This window comes from Dama dama, chromosome 23 (assembly GCF_033118175.1).
Source record: "Dama dama isolate Ldn47 chromosome 23, ASM3311817v1, whole genome shotgun sequence".
NCBI classification, from domain to species: domain Eukaryota; kingdom Metazoa; phylum Chordata; class Mammalia; order Artiodactyla; family Cervidae; genus Dama; species Dama dama.
Window position 1 is genome coordinate 52,831,219 of NC_083703.1, and position 18,377 is coordinate 52,849,595.

Consider the following 18,377-nt stretch of genomic DNA (forward strand, 5'->3'; position numbering starts at 1 on the left):
GCAAATGAAACAACTGACAAACGATTAATCTCCAAAATACATAAGCAGCTCACACAGCTCCATTTCAGATCAACAAATAATCCACTGAAAAAACGGGCAGATGATCTAAACAGACATTTCTCCAAAGAAGACATACAGATGGCCAATAAACACATCAAAAAGATGCTCAACATTGCTCATTATTAGAGAAATGTAAATCAAAACTACAAAGAAGTACCATATCACATCAGTCAGAATGGCTACCATCAAAAAAATCTACAAACAATAAATACTGGTGAAAATGTGGAGAAAAGGGAAACTTTTTGCACTGTTGGTGGGAATGTAAACTGATACAGCCATTATAGAAAACACTATTGAGATTCCTTTAAAAATTAGGAATAAATCTATCATATACCCCAGCAATTCCACTATTGGGCATATACCCTGGTGGTGGTTTGGTGGTTTAGTCGCTAAGTCTGACTCTTGCGACCCCAAAGACTGTAGCTCACAAGGCTCCTCTGTCCTCTGTCCAAGGGATTTCCCAGGCAAGAATACTGGAGTGGGTTGCCATTTCCTTCTATAGCGGATATTCCTGTTCCAGGGATTGAACCTGGGTATGCTACATTGCAGGCAGATTCTTTACCGACTGAGCCACCTTGCATGGACCATAGCCTGCCAGGCTCCTCTGTTTATGGAATTTGCCAAACAAGAATACTAGAGTGGGTGGCCATTTCCTCCTCTAGGGGATCTTCCCAACTGAGGGATTGAACCCAGGTCTCCTGTATTGTGGGCAGGTTCTTTACAGTCTGATCTACTAGGTAAGCCCTTTTCACTTTCTCATATACCTCGCTGCATGCTAAGTCGCTTCAGTTGTGTCTGACTCTTTGCAACCCCATGGACTGTAGTCCGCCAGGCTCCTCTGTCCACAGGATTCTCTAGGCAAGAATACTGGAGTGGGTTGCCCTTTTCTCGTCCAGGGGATCTTCCCAACCCAGGGATCGAACCCACCTCTCTTTACATCTCCTGCATTGGCAGGCAGGTTCTTTACCACAGGGCCACCTGGGAAGCTCTGAGAAAACCACAATCCTAAAAATCACATGTACCCCAATGTTCATTGCAGCAATATTTACAATAGCCAAAGGACACAGAAGTAATCTAGATGTCCATCAACAGATGAATGGATAAAGAAGATGTCCTACATATATAAAAAGGGATATTACTGAGCCATAAAAAGAAACAAATTTGAGGCAGCTGTAGTGAGGTAGATGAAATTAGAGCCTCTTATACAGAGTGAAATAAGTCAGAAAGAGAAAAACAAGTATCATATATTAACACATATACATGGAATTTTAGAAAAATGGTACTGGTGAGCCTAGTAAAGAATGGAGTTGTGGACTCAGCAGGGGAAGGTGAGAGTGGAATGAATTGAGAAATTAGCATTGACATACATACACTATCATGTGTAAAACAGATAATTAGTAGGAAGTTGCTTTGTAACACAAGGAGCCCAGCCTGGTGCTCTGTGAAGACCTAGGTGGGTGGGATGGGGGGTGAGAATGGAGGTTCCCGAGGGAGGGGATATGTATGTGTATATATATATAATTATGACTGATTTGTGTTGTTGTATGGCAGAAACCAACATAACATTGTAAAGTAATTTTCCACCAATTAAAAAAATTAACAGGAAAAAAGAAGTTCTACTTTGGGGGGCTCTTCTCACTGAAATCACCTTTCTTATTCTCTGCCGTCTCTGATCTCTTGGTGTCTCCTGCTCACCAAGAGCAGACCCTAGAACCTGGATCCCAGCCTTTTTCCTGCTTCTGCTGATGACATTATCCTAGGTGACTGTCATGGTGACACATTACCCATCCAATGTTGTGGGTCTGAGTCCTCTTCTGCTGGAGTCTTTTCAGGCTCTCTTCTGGATCCACTACCATAGTTCCATCTGGTACTTTTTTTATCACTGGCATCTGCTCCATTTCCAAAACAACTGGTGGAAACACCCTCTTCTCCTTCCAACTTACTTGCTCAGTGAGCTCTACAAGGTCTTCTCTGACTATTTGGGGGTCTTTGGTTCTTTTTTCCACCGGTCTATCCATTAGATCTCTTCTGAATGGCTTCACTTCCCTCCTGATCCCAATACCCTCAATGCTCTTGTACCTCTCTCTGGCGAAATACATCTTTAGATAAACCCAAGTTTGGCCTTCTTCATGAAATCACACATAATCATAACATGATAAATTCATGGTCACCATACCAACAGGGTCCTCAGTATTACTCACTAATTCCTCTTCATTTCTCTTAGCCCTAGAACTTGAACCAGTCTTACTCACTACTCCTGACGGTACCTCATCTCCTCAAACATACCTGTTCTCACTGGATCCCAGTGCACCATGGTCATTCTCATCTCCACAGAATAGCAGGTACCTTGTCCAGCTTTTCTTTGCCAGCTGATGCATCCAGTCCCCCAACTGCTTCAGGTGTTGGTCATTAACTGCTCACAACTAGCCCCTTCTCTGGGAAGGTTGTCTGTGGCCAATGGAGCCTCCAAGAGCCAAAGAGGCCTGGAAGATTAGGCAATGCAGGGCTGAAGCAGTTATTAAGCCTTGCTTCAAACTGGGACAACCCTGAGACATCATTCCTGCTCCAGGGCTCCCTAGAATAAGCTAAGGTAGACTCCAGCTGAGGTTATATCTTGCTGAGCTCCATCCCTTGTCTTCTTCTTAGGAAAGGATTCTAAATGCATAAACTAAAACAAATAGGGTTATAAATAAAACTTATTATGTTAATAATAATGTTAATTCAACCTTTTAATATAGTGCTATGCATGCTGCTTTGTTCATGCATTAAATAACAAAATCTCATATTAGGTCAAATAATATTAAAGTAGCGATCAGAGCAAATAATATTTCAAAATATCTGTGACAAATGAAATGCAGCATGAATTATAATTCCTGTTAGTGATAAAGTCAAGGGTACTACAAATAGCACTATACTATCACTCCACGTCCATTTAAAAAATGCATTTATTTATTTGGCTGAGCCAGGTCTTAGTTGTGGCATGCAGGATCTTTCTCTAGTTGCGGTGTTTAAACTCTGGAGCATGCAGGTTCAGTAGTTGTGGTGGTGGCCTTAGTTCCTCTGCGCATTCGAGATCTTAGTTTTCCAACCAGTGAATGGTACCAAGTGACTCATACCCCTGAATAGCAAGGCAGAGTCTTAACCACTGGACCACCAGGGCAATCCCTCACTTTACATTTGTAATGATAGGAAACACTAATTTTCAGTTAGAGGTTATTGAGAATAAAGAAGGGACTCTTTTAATTTTTCCCATCCAGGTTCATGGTACTGATTTCTGCTGATGGATACCTAGAGCTCTGGTTAGGACCCCTGAACTGGAGTATTTATAGGCCTAGGAAACTGACATTCATATCATCCAGCCTCACACTGAACACTAATGTATGCTTCATAACAACTCGAAGGAACAAGATGGTTTAACCCCTCTCACTTGTCCAAGAGTCTGGTTAGGGAACTTTTCAAGGGTCTGGACTGAACTTCCCTATTCTCAGGTAGTATCAGTAAGAGATGCTTTAATAGGAACTTAAAGTCCAGGAGAGCTCACCAAACTCACCGGAAGAATACAATGACCCGAAACAGTGATGATCACATTTCCTTGGCCTCAGTCATTTGGTACCATTCATCAATTCCTTTCACTCTTTTGACAGCCACACAGCTTGATATCAATGAGCAGATGTTGTTTGTCAGACTGGGCTCAGATTTGTGCAGAATTTAGGTATGGAAATAATGTTGTAGTTGCCCTCAAGGAAATTAATATTTTCTGGGATGAAAATTAGATTATCAGAGATTAGACTAAGATGGCACATCTCCTTTCCCGCCCTAAATTTCCTAAAGTGACAGAAAACATAGCTTTGAGAAATTGTAGATCTTCCACTTTTTCTCTACTAGAAAGAGCAATGTTTGGAAGAAAAAAATGGTGGTGAATGGCAAGAGCAGTGTGTAACTTGGGACTAGGGAGTCTATGAAGGCAAGATGGTGCTGTTCGCTGGTTTTGATTCTGGAGATGGAGGTGTTTGTCACATTAATGTTAACATTGATAATTATATTATCATTTATAATATCAACTAGCTATATTATTAACAGCCTTTTATCGACACAGAACCTTTCATGTGTTCATGTTTCTTACACATTTATTTTCTAATTTAAATCTTTTCACCTCACAACAGTAGAGAATGCCCTGCCTAAAGGAATGCAGAGAAGAGGCACAAAGCCTGTTCTTGGTCTCCAAGATTAGAACCACTGCATTCTTTCCCTTGGACTGGGAGAATGCCCTGCACATTTTTGGAAGGATTAGGTACATAAATCACAGGCAATCTAGTTAGTGGTTCTTAAATTTGTGTATCATCTGAGGGAGCCTGTTAAATATGCTTTCTGGGGTCCCAATCCTGAAATTTGGATTCAGCAAGTCTGGAGTGACATAATTCTGCATTTTAAACAAGGGCTCCATGTCCACTTGTGCCATGTGCTTTAGGCATGTACTTTATAAACAGCGTGTGACTGAAATTTAGAAAATCGATCTGAATTTTCGTTTTAGGGTCACACAAGGTTGAGATAATTTGTCTCTAATTACTATCCTGCTCAGGGGAGTTCAAGCCTAGGCTACACTATTAGGAAACAAAGGTCAGAGCAAAGAACACCACTACCTAGGAAAAAACAACGAGGAAACTTGATTAATACAGATTAATAACCGGGCAGGCTCGGAGACTGAAGAAGCCAGGCACACACACACCTTCTCCTATGCATTGTGTGGTGTTCATTAACGTCTTTAGTGTCAGACATACGACTGTTCAGGGAGAACTGAGGAAAAGAATAACAAATACGAGGACACAAAAACATTAAGACAGATTCTCCAGTATTGTTTTTCAACTTGCTATTAAATTTAGGTCCCCGTTTGATAGAAATGAAACCTCATATTCGACTTTAATGTTATTTTCAAGTTTCAACCTAAATACGGTGACTGAAAGTAAAGCAATAAACAACGCAGCTCTCTGCCGCATCAGGGGGTACCGGAAGAGGTGAGCCCAAGAGGATGCCAACAGAGGAAAACCACCGTGTAAGCTGTTTTGGTTGGAGGAAATAAGGGTACCGCCCAACATCCCTGCCGAACCGGAAATAGGGGCCCTAGGCCGCTCCAGCTTCCGGCGTCACTTCTCCGCGACTTCCTGCGAAGGACATGGCTGCCCTCGGCCGTGTCCGCTGGCTGACCCGAGTGAGGCCCGGGACACGAAAGGGCAGGCGGGAGGGCGGCGGGTTTGTACCGGGCTCACAGAAGTATTCGGGGCCAGAGGCGCCCAGATCCGACTTAAAAGGCTTGTGTGTCTGTCGCAGGCACTGGTCGCCGCTCCGAATCCCGGAGCATGGAGGAGCCTGTGTACCTCAACCGTGGCGCAAGCCTCCTCGCGGACCCAGGTAAGCGCAGGCCGGGCTCCGGTCTCGCCCACGCCCCTGACATCTCCTCTCCTGGCCATCCCCTCCACCCCGCCCCAGAACCCCTGTCCTCGCCCCAGCTCTAGCTTTGCTGCCCCTGCTCGCAGGGCGAGGACGTGAGGGTGGAAGGCGCCTTTCCCGTGACTATGCTGCCAGGAGACGGCGTGGGGCCTGAGCTGATGCACGCCGTCAAGGAGGTGTTCAAGGTGAGTGGCCTGGGGCGTGACAGGGACGATGGCTTGAGTTGGAAAGGACTTACTCGATTCTGATCCTGCGATGTTTGGCACCTGTTCTTGAAGGCGGCCTCTGTCCCAGTGGAGTTCCAGGAGCATCACTTGAGCGAGGTGCAGAATATGGCATCTGAGGAGAAGCTGGAGCAGGTGCTGAGTTCCATGAAGGAGAACAAAGTGGCCATCATTGGTATGTGTGTCGAATGGTCATTAAGCTTCCCTCAGCACACATTAGTACATTAACTCTTCTGAGTTCTCACCACTGATTGGTGACCATCAGTGGGAGCCCAGTTGGAAACCCAGGAGTTGAGAGATCATGTGCCTCATGCTCTATGCAGGAAGGCTTTATGAATCTGTAGTCTGTTGTGGGGCTACGTCATGGGTCATTGTGCTCAGGCCCGTCAGACTCTTTGCTTGGACTGTAGCTCGCCAGGCTCTTCTGTCCATGGAATTTTCCAGGCAAGAATACTGGAGTGGGTTGCCATTTCCTTCTCTAGGGAAATGGTCCTCAAGTCTTGTTAATTGTGTCTCAGAAATGCCATTTCTAGCTGCCTTTTTTCTGTCTTTCTGCTTTCCTACTGTAACTGCCTCATTAGACTTTTTGGCTTTCAGTTCTGCCCCTACAGTCCATTCTCTACAGCTCTTCTCTTGGAAAGACCACCATGACTTTGCCAGTCCCAGCCTTAGGGTAGGAAAGTAAGTTTGTTATGAGTTTTTCTGCCTCAGCTTTTCTGCCTTTGTTTCTGCAACATTTGTTCTGTTGTTTGGTCACTCTGGACTGTGTTAGTTTCCAAATAATGTGTACTGTCTTGACTTTTGCTGTTCCTTCTGCCCACAGTGTTCTCCTTTTGGTTCCTCCTGCCAGAATCTTCCTTACTCACTGTATTAGTTTCTGAATGCTGCCACAAATTACTGTAAACTTGGTGGCTTAAAATAATAGAAATTTTATTCTTTCCCAGTTCTGGAGGCCAGAATCCCAAAATTAAGGTGTTGGCAGAGCTTCACCTGAAGACTTGAGGAGAATTTTTCCTAGCCTCTTCCAGCTTCTCTGGTGGCTCCTGGTAGCTACTGGCATTCCTCAGTGTTTCTTGAGTTGTAGATGTGTCACTTCAGTCTCTGCCTCTGTCTTGATATGATTTTCTCCACTCTGTGTCTGTATCTGTTTCTCCTTCTTTTCTTGTATAAGGACTTGTTACTGGGTTTAGAACCTACAAGGATCCAGTGTGAATCCATCTCAAGATCCTTTACTTATTATATCTGCAGACACTGTCTTAACAAATAAGGTCACATTTACAGGTTCTGGGGGTTAAAACATGGGTATATCATTTTGGGGATCACTATTTAACCTGGTACACTAACTCAAACTAAGGTGCCAGATGTTCTGTGATACTTCCTGGTACTGCCAGAGGGAATTTCTTCTCTGCTCCTGTGCATGTTGGTAATACCTCTCCCATGGTATTTATCATGTCCTTCCTATTAACTTTCTTCCTCCAGTGCATTGTTTGCCCCTTGAAGACAGGAGTTTGTGTGTTTTTTGGTTGGTATTCCTAGTGCCTGACACATGATATGTGTTGGTTGAAAAGATGTCACATATGTAGACACAGAAACATCAAGAAAGGTCACAGATCTAAGTTGTTTCTCAACCTATTTAATCCAGGCCCTTTGAGAACATGAGAACTTTTTTTTCTGTTCTCTTAGGTCATTTTGAAGTTTCAACATACCTCTGGTGACTAGAAATGAAACAGTGGACACAATGTTTCTGGTTTTAACTACATTATTCTCCTTTGCCCCTTGCCTCCAGAGGCATTTAAGGGTCACTTATTTGGGAGTGTGAGGTGGGAGTCTGGATTGCATTATGTCACTGAGGAAACACCAATCCGGGTTTCCTTGAACTTGGCCTGTGCTTGATCCCGCCCCAACCTCTACTTTGTTTATGCAGGAAAGATCCACACCCCAATGGAGTATAAAGGGGAGCTAGCCTCCTATGATATGAGGCTGAGGTAGGTGATGGGAGGCTATTGGTGAGTGGGGTCCTGGGGCACCAGGCACAGTGTTTATGGCTCTACCCTATATCCCCAGGCGGAAGTTGGACTTGTTTGCCAATGTAGTCCATGTGAAGTCACTTCCTGGGTACAAGACTCGACACAACAATCTAGATTTGGTGATTATTCGAGAGCAGACGGAAGGGGAGTATAGTTCTCTGGAACATGAGGTGAGGTCCTAGAAACTGTGGGGAGCGGGGGTGAAGAGGGGAGAGAGGCATAGCTCCTTCTTCCCTTCTTTCCAGTGTCACTCATCTGCTTTTCTCTCATGCAGAGTGCAAGGGGTGTGATTGAGTGCTTGAAGATTGTCACTCGAACCAAATCACAGCGTATTGCAAAGTTCGCCTTTGACTATGCCACTAAGAAGGGGCGGGGCAAGGTCACGGCTGTCCACAAGGCCAATATCATGTGAGGGACATAACTTTGCATGGGGTAGGGTCCTGGGAAGGTAGCCCCCAGCACTCTCCCAGCTGAATCTGTTCCCTTTGGCCCATGAACAGGAAACTGGGGGATGGGTTGTTCCTGCAGTGCTGTGAGGAAGTTGCTGAACTGTATCCCAAGATCAAGTTTGAGAAAATGATCATAGACAACTGCTGCATGCAGGTAAGGCCCTCCCAGTGTCTCTGCTCTCAGTGAGGAGCAAGGCAGGGAGTTGGATTTATGTCTCTTCTCCATGCCCCCAGCTGGTGCAGAATCCTTACCAGTTTGATGTGTTGGTGATGCCCAATCTCTATGGGAACATTATTGACAATCTGGCTGCCGGCCTGGTTGGGGGCGCTGGTGTGGTTCCTGGTGAGAGCTACAGTGCAGAGTACGCGGTGTTTGAGACGGTGAGTGAGGTCACCTCCTCCCTCAGCCCTCTTGTGTGTGCCCTTCATCTGACCTCATATCCTCCAGTGTATCCCTCTGGCCTTCTCATGACCCTGGCCTACTCTTGTCCCCCCAACCCTTGCATCTTCTCAGTGTTCCCAGCCTGACCTCTCATGTAATGCCCTTCCCTGACTGCAGATTCTGCAGAATGTCTGCTGCTAGTGACTCTGGGCTGCTCATCTGTCCACAGGGTGCCCGGCATCCATTTGCCCAGGCAGTGGGCAGGAATATAGCCAACCCCACAGCAATGCTGCTGTCAGCTTCCAACATGCTGCGGCATCTCAAGTAGGTCACTGCCAGACTAGGATGGTGGCTGGGTGGTTTGGGGAACACAGTTGGGGAAATCAGGAAGATGATGTGGTGGTAATCTAGTTTTTCTGTCCACATTGACAGTCTCGAGCATCACTCCAACATGATTGCCGAGGCAGTGAAGAAGGTGATCAAAGTTGGCAAGGTGAGTTTAGAAAGGCTATGGGGTTTAGGGTCTTGGCACTAATTTCTGGGAACCTGAGTTGGGGCCTCCTTTCCCTCCAGGTCCCCAGAGCTTCTGCTCTTCCCCCAGTCCTGTCAGGGCTGTTCATTTCTCTTCTCTTGGCTGTCTCCTTCTCTTGATCATCTTTGCCTCCTAGTTTCCCATCTGCTATTTCCTCTTTCATCCACTGGCAGAACTTGTAGCTTCCTATCCAGTGTGGGGGGGAGATGGAGGAGCAGAGGGAGATAGCTGATAAGATGAGGCACCACTTTCTCCATACCTGGAAGCCTATCCTTATTTGCCACTCCCCTGCAGTTGTCTTTGCTCCCACCTGGTCTCCTTTACTTCCTCCAAGGTATCTTCCTACTGTCTGACTTGCCTTTCCCATCTCACTCACGCTGAGCTTCTTACCCTGCTGAGGCTGCAGCAGAGCACAAATAGTGGCTCTGGCCCTCAGACAGGAGCGCACAGGTTTGTGCTTTTCCAAACCTGGCTGCCTCCTTGCATCTCTGCTGCATTGCATCTTGTTTTCCTGGCCTTGTCACCCTCTTTTGGATTCCATTTCCATCACATTGCCCTGCCCCTCAGCTTCATGGGCTCTCTTCTCTTCTTCACCACGGTTATTGCCGGTGGTGGCTGTAGGTACGGACTCGAGACATGGGCGGCTACAGCACCACAACCGACTTCATCAAGTCTGTCATCGGCCACCTGCACCCCTATGGGGGCTAGAGCCCTTTATTCCCTCCAACCTCACAAGGACCATACACCTCCCTTCAGTACTGTGGACCAGAGAAGAGCCCTATACCTCTAGACCATAATTACCTTCTGGGCAGAGCCTAGGTTGTTGGGAGCTGGCTTCCTTAGGGAACAGTTAGGTGGTGGGGGGTTAGGGATGGGGCCCAGGCCACAGAGATGATAACAATTCTCCCCTACAGGTTCGAACTTCTGACATGGGTGGTTATGCCACCTGCCAAGACTTCACTGAGGCTGTCATTGGTGCCCTGTCCAACCCATAGGTCCCACCCACACCCATGTTAAGGTGTCCAATAAAACATGGTATGACTCTTGTGAATTTGTTTTTATTTTTATTGGGCTCTAGGGGATGGGGTGGGGAATACCTCTGTAAGTTATGTCCCACTAGGAAGATGTCCATTCTAACTTTCCTGGGAGAGCTTTCGGAGCTTTTTCTTTTTCTTGGAGCCACTGCTCTTGCTGGTAGCAGCCTCTTCAGGTCCACTGCTGAGTGGCTCCTCCTTGGACAATTTCCGCTTTTTCTTGGGGACCGTCTTGTTTTCTGACTCATCAGGGTCAGTAACTGTTTCCTCTTTGGGAAAAGATTTCTTCCTCTTGGGAAGACTTCCAGTACCGGCTGTCTCTTCAAGATCACTACTAACTAGCTCTTCCTTGGAAAAAGATTTCTTTTTTTTGGGTTTGGAAAAAGAGACAGATGGGTCTTCCATTCCATTCTCCTGAAGAGCCTCCTGGGGCTTTTGCTTTTTCTTCTTTTTGGGTCTTTCACTTGTCTCCTGATGGCAGAAAGGGAAAAATGGGTATGAAGTAGTGTCATCTGTTTTATGTACACATACTCATGTTAGAATTCCAGCTATTAAGCACTCAAGGAAGAAAGACTAGTGAAAATGGCATTAAAACTGCCTAGTGTTTCTGGGATGATTTTTAATAGAATGGCTTAGCTTTGGAAATCCATGTCAAATCAAAGGTAACCCCCGCCCCCCAATCACTTAAAAGGTAGACAGAACACACAATTATCCTTAGGTAATCAGACTATCCTTAGGTTTACAGAAAAACCTCACCATGCTGGTCACAAAAAAGAATCATGAAGCCAAGTGTCAGAGGGGACCCTGAAACACTGGCACTGCTGACAATCCTAGGGAGAATGATTCTACCATAGCAGCACACTGGAGCCCTCCCTGTTCCCCATTCCCAGTATGAGATGCTAGCATCTCTAGACACATCTGAATAAGCAGTGCAGTTTGCACCATCCCTGGTTAAGAACTCCTGGAAGGCAGCAGAGGCAGAACACACTCGCCCAGGGAATGAACAGGTGTTGCTACAAACGAGCTGTCTGGGCTCTTGAGTGAGTTTTCTCAGCACCTATCTCCTTCCTATAGAATCAAGAGGTAGATTTTGAGACTTCAAGTCTTTATTTCAATCCAAAAGCATGTACTGTAGACCCTGACTTGAGATGCTATATTCTCTGTTCTGCTGTTTTCTTGTCCTATATCCTAAGATCTTTACCTAGGGCTGAGGACTAACAATTTACTACTGACCTCACACTCCTCCAGGGCACTGCTATTTTCTGAAGCCAGGGCAATTGCAGCCAGCCTTTTCTTTTCCTTCTTCAAGCGTTTCTTCTCCTGTTTCTCCAGCTTCCTAGTAATCTCAGCAGCCGCTTCCTCTGCCTGGCCAAAGAAAGATGCTGAAAAGGCTTGAAGACCTCTGGTTCCCCAGGTCTCTCTCATGGTTTTGTTGGATCAGGCTCATTAAATCAGTTTTTTGCCTCCACCCTACAAGGTCAGGCTAAGACAGTTCATCACCTCCAACAGCCAGCTCTGATTCTACCCCACCTGACCTGACCCAGACTGACCTGAACCATTGCCTCCTTCATGACATCCAGATTCTTTCGGGGAATCTCTCCAGTCTCATAGAAGGACAGCCGCTCCTCAACTTGTTCTCGAAGCTTCTCCCCAAAAACACTGGTGGGCACCTCTGGATGTGTTTATATAAGTAAACAAAGCACATCAGCCCCTAGCAGGACAAACTACTAGCTCAACCTCCAGCATTCCCCCTACCCTCAGCTTTACTCAGACCCAAAGTATCAACACTCACTAGGTGAACTGCTGTTGACGAAAAATACTGCCATCATTGTAGAAGCTGCTAGGGTAGTCAGCCTCCCCACCCTCCCAACTGCCCACTCCCCCACCCATACCAGAGAAGCAATCGATTCGTGAGGCAATACTGCATTTGTTTGCCAGGTATCGGGAGATGCGACCTTTGTTCTTGGCAGCTGCTCGGCCAATGAAGGTAGAGTGGAAAATGAGTCCATATTTTGGGGTGTTACCCCTTGTCTTCAAGGCTCTGGGAGAAGAATATTCAGCGGAGACTTTTAAGACCAGAAATTTCAACCGTGTTAGCTAAGGCAGCGCCTCCCTTCCCTTTCCCCAGTTTCCAGAGTAAGCCTCAGGCCAGGTTGGGTTTCTACCCCACCTCATGCCAACCCACCGCTCCCAGAGGCAGAGGGAAGGCATCCAATGTCGCTGACCTGGTCACTTGGTCCCTTTGCTGGGCCCAGGGAATCACTCAGACACCAGGACTGGCCATCACCCCCATAGCAGAGGCCTGTATAGGTCAGGGAGCCCTGGTCAACCATCACTGTGATCCCCAAACAAGCAAGTGGGCACCAGAAGTGGCACCTGAGTGTGAGCAGGTGCCCTCACTGGTACCTGAACAGGGCCTTTTCAGCCCCAAGGATCTGCACTGTGGATGCTGGATACTTGGCCAGATTGGTGAGACTGCCAGCGTGAGCAATGAGACGTGCACCTACCTAGAGAAAGAGTCAAGGAGTCAAAGAAGCTGGAATTGCCAACGTACCAATTGCATAACTTGCTTCAACCTCCTCCCGATCAAGTTCAAGTGGGGAAGATATGACAGGTCACAAAATACGACAACAATATGACGAATATACATGGTAATCCCATAATCCCCCATATTTTGGTTTCCCATGACGCACCGCTTCCCCAATTAGGGCAGACAGGCTGGGGGCTACTTGGCTCATCTTGGATCGCAGGTAAGTGTGTAGACTTTGACGGTACTCTGACAAAGACACCACACGGCTGGAGAAGCTCTCGATGTTTATCAAGTCAATGGCCGATATGTCCATGCCTAAAGAAAGTCAAGTGTGAATGCAGAAGCCCCATATTCAGAGCCCCATACCTTATCTTCACTGCTAGGCTCTGTACTGACCCATGGAAGACCGTGAGGCATCCAGAATAGCCTTAGCCTTGGCTGCATCCATTGTCAGCTCCTCCAGCTTCTCCAACTTTTCTTCATTAAGCTCCTTCCGGTTTCCAATGAACTGAGCAAGGCGGCAGTACGTAGCATTGTCATTGATGATCTTTACCAGCTCAGGAAAGTGATACCCATACCACTCCCTGCAAAGAACCACAATCACTCCCTGGCCCAGCTGTCATGCCTCAAAGCTACACTTGGCCCTCTCCACATCTATTTTATGCCTGGAGGAAATGGGAACAAATCAGATCCAAAAACCTCCATGTCTCCCCATTCACAATACAGACCAGGTAAAGGGCCTGCCTGGGCTGAGGTGTATATGGGGTGGATTTACTCTGCCTCCTCTTTCTATACAGTCAGTGTAAGAACACAGCCTGTGGTAAGCATCGGGAGGCCCAGCTCTACCAGTCCTGATCTCAGGATTCAAAATTAGCTAACCCACAGACCCAAGACCTTGTTTCTCAGGTCACCCCTGCACTTTACCTGACACGCATGGAGAAGGTATTGATATCCTTATCCAGCTGGTCCAGGAGGCTAATGGACTGGATAATCATGTTGTCCACTCGGTTCACATTAAACTTAACTTTGGCACGAGAATAGCTGTGTCCCAGCCCCAGTTGGGCTTTACAAGCAGACAAATCAGTGAGACCTTTCACCAGGTTGTGGAAATGCAGACGAACTCCTAGAAGAGGGCGAGACTGTGAGTAAGTAAAGGCTCTGAGCTAGCTCCTGCATGCACAGGCACCAGACAAGCAGGAGGGCTTCTAAAAAGCAACCTGCTAGGTTTCCGACCCGCCCCCCCACTGGCTCCAGATTTCAAAAATGTCTCACCTCGAAGGATCTCGGCTATGACACCTCCAGTCTGGCAGTTGTACCCTAACTCCTCTTGTATAGCTGCACCTATCTTGGGGTCCCCAACCCCCAGAAGTACTTTCTTCTTTTTGGGTGGTAGGTGAGTCTCCAAGAGCAGGCGGAGGTCCTCATGAACAACACCTCAAGGCAAAAAACAGAGCTCCCATTAACATGCTGAAGGATGCTTAAATCATAAAAAGGGATCTTGTCCCCTCAACTGCTGATCAGTGACAGACTGATCTTACATTGGTCTTGCAAAGCATGCTAAGATGGCCTGTGCCTAGAGAGCCCTCCTCTTGCTCAGAGGCTTTGCTCAGAGATATGGTGACATCACTTATTACACTCACTCAGGGGATTGACAGACTCAAGTCATCACTGCAAAGCCAGCACCAACCATAGGAGGAACAGCACTCAGGCCCAATAACATAAGTGTAAAATATATTACTGAAAGCTTGAAACACCCTTGAGCACAATGGATGTATTTAGCATCAGATCTGTCTTCTGGGACTAAAACTCTTTCTCCAGGCTTTTAGCATCAAAATTACCCTTTGCAATCAGCTGAAGAAACCAGCAGGGAACCACATTTGATTAGATCTACCATTATACCAGCCCCTCAACCCCAGCCTGATTTCACTTAAAATCATTTATTACTACAGTGCCTACAGGAAATAAAGCCTACATTCTAGGTTGTTAAAGGATTAACAGTACCAAGAACTACATCTCGGGTCATCTCCCTACAATATTTAGTGGCCAACTCACCTTCAGACACAGCGTTGGCATTTTCCAAGGCAACCTGGGACGAGGAAAAGGGACAAAAGGCCACAAGACGAACGATGTTGTGGAATTTGCCCAGGTTCAGCACGCACTCCTCCACCTGGGGGGAGAAAGATGAGTGATTTCCTTCCCTCCCTCTTGCCTCTAGTAAAGCAGCAGCAGCTCTAGGAACTGAACGCACTTTTAAGACCAAGCGAACACTAAAGATGGACAGATCAAGGGCCCCAAATCTCGGTTCCGCTTCATCGGTAAGAGGTGGAGTCTGGAAAGCTTACTTTTTAATGCTTCAAACGCAATTCTAATCACGAATGCAGGTAAGGACCCCCTGCTTTGGAGCTGTCGGGCCCAGCGCACCTCCCAATGCGCGGCCAGCCACGTGGGAGCGCGCGGTGCATGCTGGGGCCCGCGCGCCCCAAGGGGCTGCGGAGCCGCCGGCTAGCCCACCATGTCCACCCACCTGCGGCAGCAGAAGGCTGATCTCCTCCACCTCCTTCAGCGCCAGCAGCGCGTAGCCGACCGCGTGCTCGAAAAGCACGTGCAGAAGCACCTGAAAAGGCAGCAGGGACGCCAAAGTAAGCACCGATCCCGCGTTTGCCCAGCCCCGTCCGCGGGGAAGGCCCTGGTCCCAGCCCACGCTCCGGCCCAAACCCAGGCCCAAGCCACGGCCTCCGACTCGCCCGCAACCTACAACCACTCCTCACCATGGCGCTCGCTCCGGGTCCGGCTAGCACTGCGGCGAGCGCGCTCTGGCGCGCGGAACCAGGCTCCTGAGGCCACGCCCCCGTCTCGTCGGCCAATCAGAGGCCGGGGACGGTACCTTCCCGCTCCTCGGGAGGGGTCGCCCGGGGTGGTACGGCCCGCAGGGCGGGGACTGGGGCGCGAGCGCCGGCAAGTCGGCCTTTTCCGGTGTCTGCTGCCGCATGGTTGTTTGGTACGCGCCGGCAGGAACGGGCCCAGCAGGCTGCAAAATGGTTTGGAAAGGCGCTTTTCTGGCTAACTGTCCATTCAGTCTTGTTTTCATCCTGTAAATTACAGAGAGCAGAGCTTAGTGGGATCCGGGCTGGAGGCCCCCGCGCGGATCGCGGCGACACTTCAGAGCAGAAACTGTTGCGGAGCCTGGTCTCTGCAGCGCTAGGCATCTCAGGACCTAGGCCCCGCCTCACGGCCCCAGGATAACCAGGACCCCCTGTGTCCCCACCCAGCAATAGGGGTCTACCCTCTCCCGGGCCAGGGTTCTGCGCGGGCTTTCTTCATCACTGGGGCGGAAGCTGGGCCTACGGCGCGCTGGCGCGGATTTTGAAGTCGTGATTCCCTTTGGCTGACTTCGTGCATTTCAGTTATAGTTTATTTTTAAAAATAAGTGCTTCAGGCGCTGAAGTAGGAAAGAAAGATGATCCCATCTTTTCCCGGTTCGGTTTATTGTTTCCTGCTTAGGCAGAACCTTCCTTTTGCGGGGCCACGTGTCAGGCCCTGGTGCACTGCCCAACTTCTCAGTACCTCGTTAGTTCCAAGTGGACGGGGCTGCTGTCGTGTCCTCTGGGTAGCTTTATGGCACTCAGGCGACTGTTTTGAAATTATTGATACTTTTGCTTTAATAATGTCTGAGTTACAAGTCCAAAACCTGGTTACCCCAAAATGGTATATATATATGTTGGTAAATTTAAAAATAAATCATCTTAAGGGGATTTTCACAACTTAAATTCCCACAACTAGCGTGCATTTATAAATTCAAGGTATTTTCTTAAGCAGTTCAGTTATTTGACAAGATTCAAGTACTGAGCTCTTAAAATCTAGTAGATTAAATTTTAATCATAAATCTTAAAATCTCATGGTCTTAATATTGCTTACAAATGTGCTTACATTTTGTTGCCTGTATCCACTTGTAATCCTGAGTTCAGACTCCATCTCATGTTTTAAAACGGAGTTGGATCAGTTACTCCATCTCATGTTTTAAAATGGAATTGCAAAATTAATCTGTTACATGAGAATGTTAAATTCTTAAGCATTATAAATGCCAAATTAAATAGAAGTTTCCAAAATGTATCAGAAAATAAGCTATGACTGATTTACTTGATTACTTCTATACTTAATCCTAAATATTCCTGGGGTTACAGGTGCTTGTCTACTAAAGTAGGGAATTTCAGAGGAGAGATTGGAATATGTTAATCAGTTTGCAGAGTTAATTTAGACATTCTTGGCCAGTATTAAAAAAGTAGGATGAAAAAATAAGGAAATAATAGTCCATCACATAGAATAAGGAGTATTGGTTTGTAAAATTTTTGTTTTAAACATGTATATATACATATGTGTAAACATACATATATACATGTATATACATATATATACACCGTATATATGTTATGTAAGTGCACATTTCTGTGGATTATATACTAAAAGCCTGAGAGTCACTGAGTTGAAAGTTTACTCCATGGCTTTAGATAGATTTGAGTCCTCTGGTTATAAAGGAACTGTGTTAAAGTAGTTTGCTAACTTAGAGGGGTAGCTGAAGAAAAGTGCACTTCAACTAGTGAGGTAGAAAAGCTTACAATTAGATAAGGATATGACATAAACACTCCTTTATTTCCCTCTCTTTGCTAAACTATCTCCCCTTGTGCTTCATAATCCTGACCTCCATGGGCATCTCTGCAGCATGTGATGTCAAAGATTACATCTCCTTTGCCTTTGAGCTGTTTGTTAAATTCACTGAATTTGGGGATAATTTTTTAAGTAGCAGTAAATATGAATCAGAGTCAACAAACCTGGGCTCAGGTCTGAGCTCTGCTGCTTAACAACATGACCTTAAGTTAATGACCCAACTTTCCTAAGCTTGCTTGCTTTCTTTTTTTTTTTCCAGAATGAAGATGGAGGATTCATTCATCCCTCAACAAACATTTTACTGAACATAGGCCAGGTGTGAGACAGGTGTGGTACCTGGCATGTAGTAGGAACTCAATGAATATTAGTGGACTTTTTTTTTTAATCCCCTTTATCAGTGAATAGTGATAATTTTTTATCACAATATTTCACTTTACCTGTTCTCAGTTGAGTCCCAGTTCTCCCATCACTTCTCATAGAATCTACTAAAACCCCAGTTTTTATAACCCAGCTACTCTGATTCATTTCTATCATTAACTTACACACATAGACAGAGCACTTGTAAAACTAAGTTTAGTTTCACTTGGTAAAACAGTTAGGCGTTCTGTTTTTCAACTTCCAGTGGCAGTAGATAGACGATTTACTGATTAAATGTTGTTGAAACCTGGAAAATATGTTCAGTATATAAACCTGCCAGTTATTGGTATCTCGGTTGTTTTCTATTTAAACAGGGTTGCTAAGAATCTTTCAGGCTTCCTCTGTCTTCTTTAGGTCTTTTCCAAATGGCAATGTGGAGCACTCTTATACCCTAGTTGCAGGGGAAGAGGGGGGATTTCTCAGTTCTCTGTGCTCAGGATCTGGTGCTGTGTCTTGGGACACCATCAATCCCTGCTATAAAATGGCTGCTTTGGACTGGCCCCCGGACCTGTACACTTATCCTCTGAGCCACACTGATCCTAGACAGATACTTGAAATCTCTGAGCTGTATCTTCTTACGTCAGGCCTCTATTGGTGGACATACTCCTCACTGAG

At 46.4% G+C, this 18,377-nt stretch overlaps 2 protein-coding genes and 5 non-coding genes across 9 annotated transcripts; 1 reads left to right on the forward strand and 6 right to left on the reverse strand.

Moving 5' to 3' along the window:
* The first annotated feature begins 5,163 nt into the window (after positions 1 to 5,163).
* Positions 5,164 to 10,170, forward strand: IDH3B (isocitrate dehydrogenase (NAD(+)) 3 non-catalytic subunit beta). Of its 3 annotated transcripts, XR_009690081.1 has the most exons (13): positions 5,164 to 5,266; positions 5,386 to 5,466; positions 5,592 to 5,690; positions 5,784 to 5,904; positions 7,654 to 7,714; positions 7,794 to 7,926; positions 8,031 to 8,164; positions 8,257 to 8,359; positions 8,440 to 8,586; positions 8,817 to 8,911; positions 9,020 to 9,080; positions 9,741 to 9,938; positions 10,034 to 10,170. XR_009690081.1 is itself a non-coding variant. In XM_061126754.1 (12 exons), the coding sequence occupies exons 1-12, from the start codon at positions 5,231 to 5,233 to the stop codon at positions 9,825 to 9,827; spliced, it is 1,158 nt and encodes a 385-aa protein (XP_060982737.1). In that variant the 5' UTR covers positions 5,164 to 5,230; the 3' UTR covers positions 9,828 to 10,170. The 3 variants fall into 3 exon arrangements, 2 of the variants coding, with proteins under 2 accessions (XP_060982737.1, XP_060982738.1); XM_061126754.1 differs by having other exon boundaries at positions 9,741 to 10,170; XM_061126755.1 differs by lacking the exon at positions 9,741 to 9,938.
* NOP56 (NOP56 ribonucleoprotein) lies at positions 10,158 to 15,527 on the reverse strand. Its single transcript, XM_061126753.1, has 12 exons — positions 15,452 to 15,527; positions 15,208 to 15,297; positions 14,736 to 14,850; positions 13,956 to 14,117; positions 13,608 to 13,806; positions 13,080 to 13,267; positions 12,847 to 12,998; positions 12,560 to 12,660; positions 12,046 to 12,194; positions 11,704 to 11,825; positions 11,387 to 11,518; positions 10,158 to 10,624 (listed from the first exon to the last, which is right to left on the reverse strand). The coding sequence occupies exons 1-12, from the start codon at positions 15,452 to 15,454 to the stop codon at positions 10,253 to 10,255; spliced, it is 1,785 nt and encodes a 594-aa protein (XP_060982736.1). The 5' UTR covers positions 15,455 to 15,527; the 3' UTR covers positions 10,158 to 10,252.
* LOC133045337 (small nucleolar RNA SNORD57) lies at positions 11,588 to 11,658 on the reverse strand. The gene has a single exon (XR_009690210.1). It is a non-coding gene; the product is annotated as a small nucleolar RNA SNORD57 (small nucleolar RNA).
* On the reverse strand, positions 11,917 to 11,987 carry LOC133045338 (small nucleolar RNA SNORD56). Its single transcript, XR_009690211.1, has one exon. It is a non-coding gene; the product is annotated as a small nucleolar RNA SNORD56 (small nucleolar RNA).
* On the reverse strand, positions 12,411 to 12,496 carry LOC133045358 (small nucleolar RNA SNORD86). Its single transcript, XR_009690232.1, has one exon. It is a non-coding gene; the product is annotated as a small nucleolar RNA SNORD86 (small nucleolar RNA).
* Positions 13,385 to 13,520, reverse strand: LOC133045345 (small nucleolar RNA SNORA51). Its single transcript, XR_009690218.1, has one exon. It is a non-coding gene; the product is annotated as a small nucleolar RNA SNORA51 (small nucleolar RNA).
* Positions 14,286 to 14,357, reverse strand: LOC133045362 (small nucleolar RNA SNORD110). Its single transcript, XR_009690237.1, has one exon. It is a non-coding gene; the product is annotated as a small nucleolar RNA SNORD110 (small nucleolar RNA).
* Positions 15,528 to 18,377: the final 2,850 nt, after the last annotated feature.